This window comes from Scleropages formosus, chromosome 8 (genome assembly GCF_900964775.1).
Source record: "Scleropages formosus chromosome 8, fSclFor1.1, whole genome shotgun sequence".
NCBI classification, from domain to species: Eukaryota; Metazoa; Chordata; class Actinopteri; order Osteoglossiformes; family Osteoglossidae; genus Scleropages; species Scleropages formosus.
Window position 1 is genome coordinate 23,623,454 of NC_041813.1, and position 12,742 is coordinate 23,636,195.

General features: G+C 43.3%; 1 protein-coding gene across 8 annotated transcripts in view; it reads left to right on the forward strand.

Moving 5' to 3' along the window:
- The window catches only part of LOC108937329 (arf-GAP with coiled-coil, ANK repeat and PH domain-containing protein 2-like), a 42,533-nt gene that overhangs the window by 2,896 nt on the left and 26,895 nt on the right, over positions 1-12,742 (forward strand). For all 8 annotated transcript variants that reach the window (XR_001966335.2, XR_001966337.2, XM_018757174.2 and 5 more), the window contains exons 2-6: positions 7,865-7,922; positions 10,081-10,200; positions 10,520-10,573; positions 11,606-11,664; positions 12,058-12,241. Coding sequence is in view for 6 of the 8 variants with exons in the window: in XM_018757174.2 (XP_018612690.2) it covers positions 7,865-7,922; positions 10,081-10,200; positions 10,520-10,573; positions 11,606-11,664; positions 12,058-12,241 (475 nt within the window). In the remaining 2 variants the exon portion in view is untranslated. The remainder of the gene's footprint in view (positions 1-7,864; positions 7,923-10,080; positions 10,201-10,519; positions 10,574-11,605; positions 11,665-12,057; positions 12,242-12,742) is intronic.

Here is a 12,742-nt window from a genome sequence, read left to right on the forward strand (position 1 = left end):
ACACGAGCAGATGCTGCCCCAGCACCCGATCGTCGTACTCCTGTTTTCCACGCCGAGCAGCGCTGAAAAGGAGAACTGGCTGAAAAGAGGGATGCGGCAGAGCGCGGAATAGCAGTCCATCTGCGTGTCATCTTTCTATTCGCGGTGATCATTACCCTGCTCCTTCAGGATTTCACAGATGGCAGATGAAGTACATATTGTATTTAATTTAGCCTTTGTGCGTTTCCTTTTTCAGAGACACGGTGCGAGCTCAACGTTTATATGTTATGAATGTGAATATGTTGCGCAGAGGGTTTACGAAGGAATTTTTCAGCGTTGCAGATGAGTCCTGAAATGCACTGTTGGAACAAAGGGGTGTGTGTTCACAGAATTAATAGGTTTAAGCAGTATTTAATTTGAACTGGCTATACATTCACTCCTCAATTTATGAACACAAGTGAGAGCAGAAGTGCGTTTAACTCGATGTCTTCATAAATCAAATGTGTCTTTTGCCAAAAAGTCTGAATCGGTGAAAGGTGAATAATACAGATGTCCCTTGATTTGGGTCTTGGTAAAAATAGTCTTTAGGAGTATAACCGTATTTCATTATCTTTCTTAACTTAAAGCGACATAAAACAGTATCTTGAAAGCTGTCATGAAGGTCTCATTTCCAGCCTTACTGAATCTAGGGCTTTGGCAAAAGACAACATGATGCTATTGGCAGCATATCCTTAATGGTGGAAGCTATTCCTGCCATGAGCACTGATAAAAGGCATAATGTGCCTGGGCGAAAGCGTTCGCTTTCCCTCAGGATTCTTGTGTGGAGGAGGATGTAATGCCTCACCCGCTTTTACCGTGATTTTAGCCTTTAATCTGTTCATGATCTGCTTTGCATCCTTTGAAGGAATAGCTCTCTTAAAATTACACATCCTAGTTCGCATTCCTCAACAAAGAGCGTGCCAAGACCTTGAAAACACTTCACGTGAAAATGAGCATCACATATCCGATCTCGTGTGCGCGTGTGTGTTGTCTGCATATCCCGTGGTTAGCCCTGCGGTGACCCCACATGAGATCTCTCCAACAATGCCAGGATAAACACTACAAGAAGTAGCTAGCGCTTGGAGCCAAAGAACATGACCCTGAACATCGGATGGACTCGCCTTCAGGTGCTGTCACATCCTACGTGTGCAGAGCTTCTAGTGATGCGATCAAGAAGTGTGAATTCTCAGACGACCCTGAAATAGTCCTTAGGGGTTCGCGTGTAACAGCTGATGTCTTGATGGAAAACCGAGGCCTACTCCACACCTACTGAACATGTGACGGCGTTGCTCTTTGTCATACCAGGATCTTGCTTGGCTGAAAACCACAGTCTATAAAAGCAGATGAGAAGTCAACCAACTGGGTTTAATTCCAGTCTCTTAACATTTTTCTTGATGTAGGTGGCCTCATGCGCTCATGGTGATAACACAAAGGTCGGGGAGTAGTGCACACGAGGATCGTGTCACAACAGTAAAGGAGAGACGAGGCTGTACTCCAGCATCTGGTTCTCTGTGCTCATTCTTGCCAAAAGCGTGCACCTGCCATATATGGGCAAATAGTAAGCGTAAATGCTGTGCTAATTCCGGCGTGACCCAGGGGATTATCAAACTGGCTGCCTGCCGAGGGGCTAGAGGTCGATCCCCAGAGGGTGGTTGTATCACTGACAGATTTCCCACATGGCAAATTCAAAATGGTCATTTTTTGGTCAGTGTAGATATGAGAAGACCTACATTGGGAGGGTGTCGTCAGCCAGTCCTGTGTTTGATGGAACATCATGTACTGTATTCAGTGTAAAACCTACAGGGTTTTAGCCATAATAATAGACTTTTTGGACACTTTGTTGGGCTGTAGTATTGGTGGGACTATATTTGGCCTCCAGAACAGCACGGATTCAGCGGGAGGGTCCCGGACTCATGCTGCTGGGTGCTTGATCCATTGGTCCATGTTGGCTTGACAACTTCACACAAATTTGTTGGCAGCACAGTCATTCTTGCAACATCCTGTTTCACGGTATCTCAAAGATGCTCTATTGCAGTGAGAGGAGTAAAGTAAAAGCGCTGTGATGTTTATGGAACCATACTGACATGATATGTGCATGGTCAGACAACACTAAATTGCATTGTCCTGTCGGAACTATCAATAATGAGAAAGCCTAGTCTGGTCATGAAGGGATGCACCTGATCAGTGATAAGGTCTGTGTAGTTTGTGGCATTCAAATATCGTACAGTAGGTACTGAAAACCTAATATGTGCTAGGACACATTCTCCATACCATTACACCCCCACCACCGGTCTGCACCGACCAGGTGTATCTAATAAAGGAGAAAAGTGTCAGCAAAATGGATAAATGTAAATGTGGTGGTTATTTTTAATTTGTATTTGAGTTATTTGGTATTCTTTATTTTTGAGTGAGATTATGTGTAACTGTTTCGTTGAGGTGTGTTTTGTTTGTGTTTTATCACAGTTTGGAGAAGAAACTTTGCTTTTCAGCAGCTCTCTGCAAGTTAACTACATTTATAACAGATCGGCTAGCCACTGCAGGCGTGGAGTAAAACCCAAAGAGACGTTATGTAGAATTTGGCAAATGATCACCTATATGGTATTGAGCAGGATGGATCTGTACTGACTTGTAAATGATGGGAGCAGTTTAACGCGGAAATAACATGGCGAAGTCAGTAGTTGCAGTACCATGCTTGTCTTTGTGTTTGTGCTACACACTTTCATATAAGAACCTTAATGGCCAGGTTTATTTGCACATACAAAAATCTGACAAGGTGGATGCTCCTTCAGACACATTCAGCATACATCACCGCAGTGGTACGATAACCATACAGTAACAGTCAATGTAGGTGAGGAATCCCTTAATTTAAACTGCAGTGTGTCTGCTTATTTATTATACTGTAAATCATCATTTGCTGCATTGCATTTAATAAAAGGATGTGCTTGCGGTATAATCCAATAGCGATGTCAAGGAGTTTAACGCTACTGTAAAAATAAATGGAGACGAGCCTGAATCAAAGGGGTGGGTGATGTGGGTAAGTCTTACGATTGATGTAAGGAGATCAGCTTTGTGGGATCTTGTTTTTCACCATCTGTTTTCCACGCTTAAGACTAAACCCCGTTAGTGTTCGGCTTTCTTTTCACCCGTAAAGGTATTCTTCAAACACAAATTAATACAATCAAAATAAAATTAAAAAAAAAAAATGCTTTGTTGCTGTTTGTCGTCCATCAGGCATCAGCACACAAGTGTTTGCATGTCTCCGTTCGGTCTTTTTATACAACCTGCAACCTTATTATCTACTTACACCCAAAACAAGAACCACCTAAGGTGTTTTAGTGTGTTATTTCTGTGTGTGGAAGTTCACCCGTTACAGAGATGCTTTGTATTCTAGAACCTTGTACAACATGCAGTGTCACAGTAATTTATGCGATAAGTAATGAAAGAATAAAGAGATAATGTAATGAATGGGAGCATAATAAGAGTGAAATGGCAAAGGAGTGAATGTATTCCTGTGAAGAAGTTCTCCGGCCAAGTTCTCTGCGGAGGGGATGCTGCCTGACTGGAGTCGAGTAGCGTTGTCGTCTCATTGCACCCAGCTGGTGCGAGAGGACATGGGTTCGATCCCCGCTCAGTCTGCGTGGTGTTTGCATGTTCTCCCCGTGTCTGCGTGGGCTTCCTCCGGGTGCTCTGGTTTCCTCCCATAGTCCAAAGACATGCTGTTCAGGTTCACCCATAGTGTGTTAGTGACAGAGAGTGTGTGTTCCACTGATGTATGGATGAGTGACCCAGTGTAAGTCAGCGTGGTGAATAAGGTGTGTGGGCCGGTAACACTACATAGTGTTCACTGGAAATTGCTTTGGAGGAAAGTGTCTGTTAAATATGTAAATCTGTGGAATTTATAATGAAATAACCGTCTTGGAGGCGTAATGAATAAAATATGCACATGAAAAGACATGCATTGTCTCAGGAAACCAGGCCGGTAGGGAAGTTGGATTCCCTTTTGCTGTTTGTGTTAAAACTGAACAATTATGGCATAGGCATGGAAATTTGTCTGGGCTGCTGCTGTTACCAGCAGAATAAAACAAAGCAGTACTTATTGTCCTCTGACTCATCAGAATGTAATATGCTGTCACCTGTGTCCTCCTGGGGGGGAGTGTGTGTGAAAGTGCTGATTTGGCGTAAAGGGGCTTCAAACCAAGGCCCTCCTGGCGGGAGTCCAGCGCATGCTTCAGAGACTAACTCGGCGTCAGAACCACACCCTCTGTGTGAACGGTCCCTGGTCGTCCTGCGGTAATTCTGCGCTCGCCTTGTGTCCGACGATAGAGCTCTGGCTCCCGTCCCTCCCCGACCCCCTCCCGTTCCGGCAGGAAGGAACCGGCACTTTGACTATCTGCAGGAAAATTACTTTGCGTTCATTGTCTTTGCTCTGCTGGGGAAACAACATGAATTCTTCGGTTGTTTTGAGGGGGGAAATGTCACATACGGGAACAGTTGAAGGTGGAGCATACAGGGCGCGTTCTCTCCGGGTTCAGCCGGATCCTAACCTGGCAACGGGGGGTGCAGGGCCGAGGGGGGAGGGGACGCACCCCGGCCGGGACGCCAGTCCGTCGCAAGGCACCCCGAGCGGGACTCGAACTCCTGACCCACCGCAGAGCAGGTCCCGGCCAAACCCGCAGAGCCACCTCACCCCGCACGTGGTGATGTCAATGAGAAACTTTTCCGGTTCAGAACTTGTGGAAGAATCTAACATCGAGCGCTCGTATTATGCTTTCTGAATGGTTAGTAATAAATAAAGTTTTGCCACTCAGTGATAGTGTTCCTTTGCTGTTTTTTTTAAATTGTGAAACAGTTTATATTTTAACTCTGTGGAAATATTTAATTAATTAAGGGCGCTTGGTGAGTATGGGGTGTGAGACCCATCGGGGTGGGTGAAGTGTGCTTGTTTCTCCTTGCAGTCTCCCTGGGCAGCTGGTACTCTAATGGTTATAACTGCTGCCTTTGGCCCCGAAGGTTGCAGGTTCGAATCCCACCTCTAGCTGTTCAGCAAGGTACTTACCCTAAATTGCTACAGTAAAATTACCCAGCTGTATACATGGGTAAATAGTTGTAAGTATCTTAATGTTGTAAGTTGGTTTGGAGAAAAGCGTCAGCTAAATGAATTAATGTAAATATTTCCACCCCCCCCCCCCCCCCCCCCCCCCCCAGCTTGGGAACCGAGCCTGTGGATGCCATGAGCCACCTTGAATTTGATGGCACTTCCATCCATTCCGTGCGAGTTAGTTGATTTTGAACCATTTAATAATTATGTCGGATTATCCGTCTTGTGGCAGTTCGTTTTGAGAATTACGACTTTTAGATGTATTGATGTCCTTTTTAATGGAAATCGAACGAGATGAAGCTATGAGTGGAGCACAATCATTTTTCTTTCTTTTTGTTGCAGTTGTGTCTGTCTGTGTGATACAGCAAGGATCCCATGCGGACGCTGAAGAAGAAGCTGGGCGCAAGCCTCTTCCTCATTAACTGCAAGCCTTCAACCATACAGTTCCTTTCCCTGCAGGCTTGTATAGTATATTATTGGACAATGCTGGGTAACCTTGGAGACTATGAAAGGGTGTGTCCGCATCCTTCGGCATCACTTTAGTCCCAGGGCTTGCCGTGCGGAGCCCACGCGTTCATCGTTGTATCGGGCAGCTTTCCGCCCAGTCTCTTCCTCCCTTGTGCACCCAATCAAATACAGTATACGCACACACGCAGACAGACCGTCTACAGTTTCCAGCTCCACCATGCCGTCTGTCACTTTGATTAATTACATTGAAATTGCACCCAGCTTTAAATGAACACCATTGATTCTACATTTTATGACATTGTTTAGATTCCCCTCGCACTCTTGTTTTGCTCCATTCAGTGTTATAGATTTTTTTCACATCTGAATTTGAGAATCTTTGTTTAATAAGGGGTAAAATGCGTAAATGGTTGTCCGTAGTTGAACAATGCAAATTGCTTTGTAGGAATGGATCAATTAGATGAATTTCCCTTCTTTCCCTAGTCATGTGGAAGTGTGTGTTATGCAGAATCTAAATGTCTTTATGCACTGTATTTCTGGAAATACTTGGAGTTAATTTCATGTGGACATTTTATCGTATGTTTGCATGCTGTTTTTCGGAAGGAAATTAAACAATCTTAAGCCTTAAGCACAAACATCTTCAGAAAATGCTCATTTTTGGCTCGCCCTAAAAGCTGTGGGAACATCCGTGCACCCATTGTAGCTAGGAAGTTTCTAATTAGATTTTAAACCTGTGATCCCCTCCAATTTTATTTTGCACTCTCTCTCATTGCTTCAGTATAGCTACCTAAGGGGAATGAATTTTAAAGAAAAAATCCTTTGAAGTGAGTTGTATGAATTGAGGGCGTCGGTTATCACAGTCAGCTTGTTTGAAGTTGAAGCTTACTGTGTCCGTATCTCATAAAAGCATCTCGCCTACTTTTGAGGGTATCCGGTACGAAAGGATTACGTCGTCAGCAGTGAGCTGTTTTTTCCGGATAAGTGGATGTCCAAATCGAAAGTGTAGGTGCTCGGTTTGTGGTGGAGTCAACTCCCTCCGTCCCTCGTGGCTGCTGAATCCCTTTCGTCATTGAAGGGTCACGAAGCACACCTTTTTCCATACCTTCTTGAACCTGATCCTACCCTGCTGATCTCCTAACAGCTTGACAGGCTCGTATCACACTTATATGTTGCAACCACCTCTGCGCTTCCTATAAGATGTATCTTCTTTATCTGCTGTGAAATGAGCGATCGTTCCGTCATCTTTGAGAAGAGCATCCCCTAAATGAATATGTATAAATGACAGCGTTTGTCTTGTGCAAATAAGGAATATTGTCTGTTGTACTGGTAGTGTGAGCGTTCTGTTTGTGGCTTCACTCTCAGTCCTGCTCCTAGACCACATCGGATACACACCCTTGCTGTATTTTAGCTACGACGATCTGATTTCCTCAGCTCTAGTTCTTTTGATCCCAGGCGGGGACTTGCCCCGCCATTGCATCCACACGGTCTTCTGCTGCGACCCCATCTGCACTTCGCCGTGCCTGGCACCCCTCAGATGGCCGCGCTGCGCTTGCTGGCACACATGACCGAACGGCGGACGTAAGCCTTGTGGTCGTATTTTTCTGCCCAGAACCCCGAGATGCTCACTTGTCTTTGTGCATCTCCATGGATGTCTGGAGCTCTGCTTTCCCCTGCTGCTCGTGTCCTTCCTTGGCTTCAGTGAACATGCTGTAATTTCCCATCACACTGGGTTGTGAAAGTTGTTTGCGATACCTGGTGACCCAGTGTTTTTTCAGAGACATTGTTATGTAGATCTCTAGTTGAGGCCTAGAAAATGGTCAAAGGACCAACACCTTGATACCAACGGGACCTGATCATTATTTATACCCCAATAAAAACATTGGGATCCTCTGCATCTGGCTGCCAGGTCATCTCTTTCAGAGGTGGCTCAAAACCAGCCATTTCTCATTCTTGGCCTCAGTGTGCTGGAATTAACTCCCTCTGCCCCTCACAACTGCTGAATCCCTTCCAGCAGTCAGGTAGAGTTTCAAAACTCATCTCTATAGGATCCATTTCCCCCTGAGCTCCTGAGACCTTTATAAGTTAGTCCTTCACCACCTGCTACATTTTATCTACTTGTTTCCCTTTTTCTACATTATTTCTTTAGTGACAGGTGGTACACTAAGTCCTAAGCATTTAGTCTGTTTTTTTTTTTTTTTTCCCCCCCTCCTACCCCAGATTATCCAGTTCAAGCTGAATGTCGAAGCATGGTAAATAACACGATCGTTGTTTCCTATGTGACAGGGCCACGATAGAAGAGGTAGAGGCAGATGTTTGCGAGCTGGAATCCAAGCTGGACAAGGTGAGTGTGCAAAGGGAACACGGCATATAACTGGGGCCGTGGCTGTTAGCCGGGGACACTATGAAGTGCCTGACTGCCTTCAGTAGCACCGGTCTTGATCCGAGGTGAAAGGTGAAGCGTGAACCACACTCTTTGAGGGCACTGATCAGGGACCATTTTTACTATAAATACTGCTGTGGTCCGTGCACCCTTTACGACTAGTTCGTTGTTTGAACCAAGGTTCCACCGCATCACTCGGCACTTCGCTGGGCACGTCATATACCCTGTTGGTCCTCGATAGTGACCAGCGCGAGACAACTTTCTGTACACATTCAGAGCCCATCATGATCATTCCTTTTCAGTAATTTCCTGAGGATTTGGAATAGTAACATAATACATGATATGTGCCTCATGTCGCCCAGTGGAAAATGCTCGTAAACCAAAAAATACACCAATTCAGGATGATCAGTGGCGGCATACCGATACACTGGTGTTTTTTTTTTTTTTTTTTTTTTTTTGAATGTGCTGTGGAAGGGTGACTTCTCAGGGTTTCTGGCCAGAAAACTAACAGTCCTGACACAACTTGGAGCACTGTCTCTGAGAAATGTGACCCTGCTTTCGAGAAAACAGTCATAGACCGTAGCGCTTTCACTTTGACCTGGTCAAATCTTAAGATAACATAGGTTTATTAGTTAATATTAAATCTCACGTCGAATCTTCCGCCACAATAAATATGCTGCAGACAAAAACATTTGCGGGCACGGTAATCGGATATATTCCCTTACCATTTATTTTGGCCTTAAAATTGATTAAATCTCTGCTTTTAGAATGTAGGACAAACAGTGGAGTCTTTTGAGATGTATGATAAAAGATAATATTATGTAGCTGCTCAAGACCCCGAAGAAATGTTTATCCCCTTCATTTTGACTTTGGTCTTGAATAACACTCATGGAACCCGTGTTGACCTGTGCTGTCTTGAGAGGTCATTTAAGAAGCATTATGAACTCATTGCCCATGTAGTTAGTTCCCTGCACGTTACATGTGGAAATTACAGAACTTGATGCGAGCTTAGAAGCAATAAGAGGCAACTTTATTATTTTGTAAGCCTCCGATGTGATCAGTTGAAAATGTTAATTGGGAAATAGTTCCGCGCTCCTTTTGCGTGAATTTCAAGGCCCGTTTGCTGAAAGGAGCCGTGCCACCGTTTTCGTTTGATCCGCAAACTGAACTTTCAGCGTCCTTGTAGCTCAACAGTTAGACAAACATCTCTTTGTTTGAAGTTTCGACAGAAGGGACATTGGTTTTGTGAGGATTGTCAGTGTGGTATTTCGCTATTTTTCATCCGTCCTTGTGGAGACCAGTTTTGGTTGATGTGAAAGTACGTTCTTTTTTTCCTACCTCAGGGAAGTGCACTTGTCACTGTTATCAAATCCTAATTTGTTCCTGAAAATGGACTGAATATCGAAAACCCGTAGAGTGCGGTTCTTTATTCCATTATTTCTTATGGGGAAAAATTCCAGTTCTCTCCAGGCCCATCCTAAATTCACCATAAAATCACCCTGAGTGATGCCTAATATCAGGAAAAGGAAAAAGTTGTAATACAGAATGAATAACAATAATAGCAGTATGTATTAAATTGTAATAAACACACTGCTGCCACAGTGCGGTGCATTTTAAAGTCTCTGTCACACAGCCACATGGTGCAGTTTCCAAATGCAAGCTGGACTATACGTTACAGGCCATGACCCCGAGGAATGGAAATCTGGACCGGTTAGCAATATGAGGTCTTACGAATCACAGACTGGATAAGCGATAAACCAGATACCGGGAGTCTGAATAATGGAGGAATCTACAGTTTGCTTCACAACTGTAGCGAAAAGCACAGGGTTCGAAGTGCTCTTTGACCTGTGCAGGCAGCTGGTACCGGTTATAGCGGACCCAAAGGTTGCAGGTTTCAAACCCACCTCCAGCTGTAGTACCCTTGAGCAAGGTACTTTCCCTAAATTGCTCAGTGAGGAGGAGGAAAAAAAAATTCCCAACTGTATAAATTGGTAAATAATTATAAGTAGGTTAAAATTGTAAAGTCTGTATGAAAATGCATCAGGCTAAATGAATCAGTGTACTTATGAATTTGTGAAGACGATGTACTCTCTGCCTCTCTTCTCTCTCCCCGTGTTAGCTGGTTAAGTTGTGCATAGGAATGATCGACGCTGGAAAGGCTTATAACGTGGCCAGCAAACACTTTGTCCACGGGATCCAGGAGCTAGCGCAGCAGTCTGCCAAAGACGAGGTCGTAGAGGTATGTGAGATATGGGAATTTGCACGTGGGAGAAACGTGTGAGGATTAACAGTGCGATGCAGTCATTATTCCTTAGTGGTGATGTTATTGTTCCGCTAAGTTCTACAAAATGTCTCTAGTCAAGACTGTTTTCATAAAAATGACACAAAGCAAAAAGGTTGCACTTTTTGGTCATATTTGTTAAGTGTCATTTTATTTTATTCTATTCATTAGTGGTGCAGCGGGTGGCAGAATGGTTAGGGTTGTGCTAGTGATGGGTGGGACTTTTGGGTTTGTCCTGAGTTTCTTTGCTCTTCTCGTTCCTTTTTGTCCCTTCCAGTCAAACCTGACCAAGTTTGCAGAAACTCTGCAGGAGATGATCAACTATCACACAGTAAGTGGTAACTTTTTTTGAAGACTATGTGTTTTCTAGCCATTTGGGGTAGCGAGTCAGCTCAGCTCGAAGGGCAATTGACGGATGCAGTCCAGAGAAGGTCGTTCTGCTGTTTGCTCTATCTTACCACTCTCGAAAATTTAAATAATATCACTGGCAATTTAATTGCCAGCAGTTCCGTGTGTAAACCGTTGCTGAGATGTCTTTGACCATGTTATGCCACATGATAGGTTTGTTGCTCTGAAGATGTAACCTTAATGGAACCTAGGGGATTTAAATTAACTGAACTTTTTTTTTTTTTTTAGTTTTACAAATGTACTTCTTTTCCACTATTTCATATGTTGGTGATTTTTTTTAAAAAAAAAAAAAAGGTTCTTGTTCATTTTTATATTGTAATTCATGTGATGTGCAGTATACACTGGCTTCTCAGCTTATGAACACGACGGGGAATAACTTTTGCATCGTACAAGTCACTTGTTCCGATGAACTCAAAATCAATAAAATCTAAAAACAGACATCCTTCAGTTTATTCACTGGTAAGGTTCTGGAAATTCACTGATGGAGCTATAATAGAAGATAAATATGTTTTGCTTGAATATTACTGAGTGATGTGAAAATTAAAACCAGTTTTTAAAGAGGTGAAAAACACCTTATCTCCACAAACTCATATTTACTGCTGATTGTGTTTCAGTTCATTCTATAAACATGCAGCTTTCATCATCATCATATATTGATCATCAAAATTGAAGATTACCAGATATGTGCTGTAAACACTGTGGATAGGAGTTGAATTAAGGTGACCCCACACAATTAATTGTTCTGGTGCACTTTACTGCCATCTATCGGCTTCAAGGGTAAATTCTTGTCCCATTCACTCTACTAAAATTTAAAAAAATTGATCAGAACAAACAATTACAAATAAACTGAAAAATGTCTGTCTTTGCAAATTTGTAACAAATTTTTGTAACACAGGAGCCAGTGTATACTTTTTCTTAAATTGTTGCTTACAAGGTTTTTCTTTTTTCCACTCAGATTTTATTTGACCAAGCCCAAAGATCTATCAGATCACAACTTCAGATTTTTATGAAAGAGTGAGTATGATCAAGTATGGCGGCACAATAGGTAGCACTAGTGCCTCACGTGTCCTGGGCTGTGATTTCAGTTTTAAGTTGGAATCCTCAGTCTGTGGTGTTTCCTTGCGCTTCCTGTGTTCATGTATGTTTCAAATCCACATGAAGCAGTAGCTGGCCAGAAGATTCACTCTAATGTAAATTACTGTTTTGCATCTTTAATTTTCCATGAGATCTACATCGCTTTGGAGAAAAGCATCTGTTGAATGAATGAATGTAAATGTAAATGCGTAGTGTTTTTGAGCTTACTCTGAAAAGAACAGGTCATTTTGTTCGGGAATTTTTTCTTTACTCTTCTCCATACGTTTCGTGGGAGTTTCCCTTGAACTAAAGGGTATTTCTTGTGACCCACAGGGATTTGCGAAAGTTCAGGGAGGCCAAGAAGCAGTTTGATAAGGTGAGCGAGGAAAAGGAGGTGGCGCTGGCCAAGAATGCCCAGGCAGCACGTAACAAGCAGCAAGAGGTGGAGGAGGCCACCAACATCCTGACGGCCACACGCAAGTGCTTCCGCCACGTCGTCCTGGATTACGTGCTGCAGGTCTGACACTTCCCCCAGCCCCTGGATGTGGTGCCGCTACATTGTAGTGTAACCCTTTTAAACAGCAAGTTACATTAAAATTAAAACTAATTTAACATGACTGAAAAATCCATACTGTTGATGAAACCCAGCTGAATGATTGTTGTCTGATTAAGTCCATCAATATCTAACGTTACTCATACTCATCTCCCGTGCTGAGAAATACCAGATGGAGCGGTAAACACTGGAATGACCCCCGTTGTTCTGTCTATTCTGAGTGTGTTTTGCTGCCAACTAATGGCGGAAAGCAGAAGTGCAGCTTTTTCACAATTTTGTTTCAGTTTATTCACAAATAAAAATATTTTAAAGTAAACTGAAAAATGTTTGTATTTTCCGCAAATTAACACTAATCTTTGTAACACAAGGAAACGCTGTCTCCGTCCATCGATCCATCCATTCACTGATCCATCACAACAATACACTTGCAAAGCCCAGCTCTGTACTTCATTTCCTGGCTGTTGC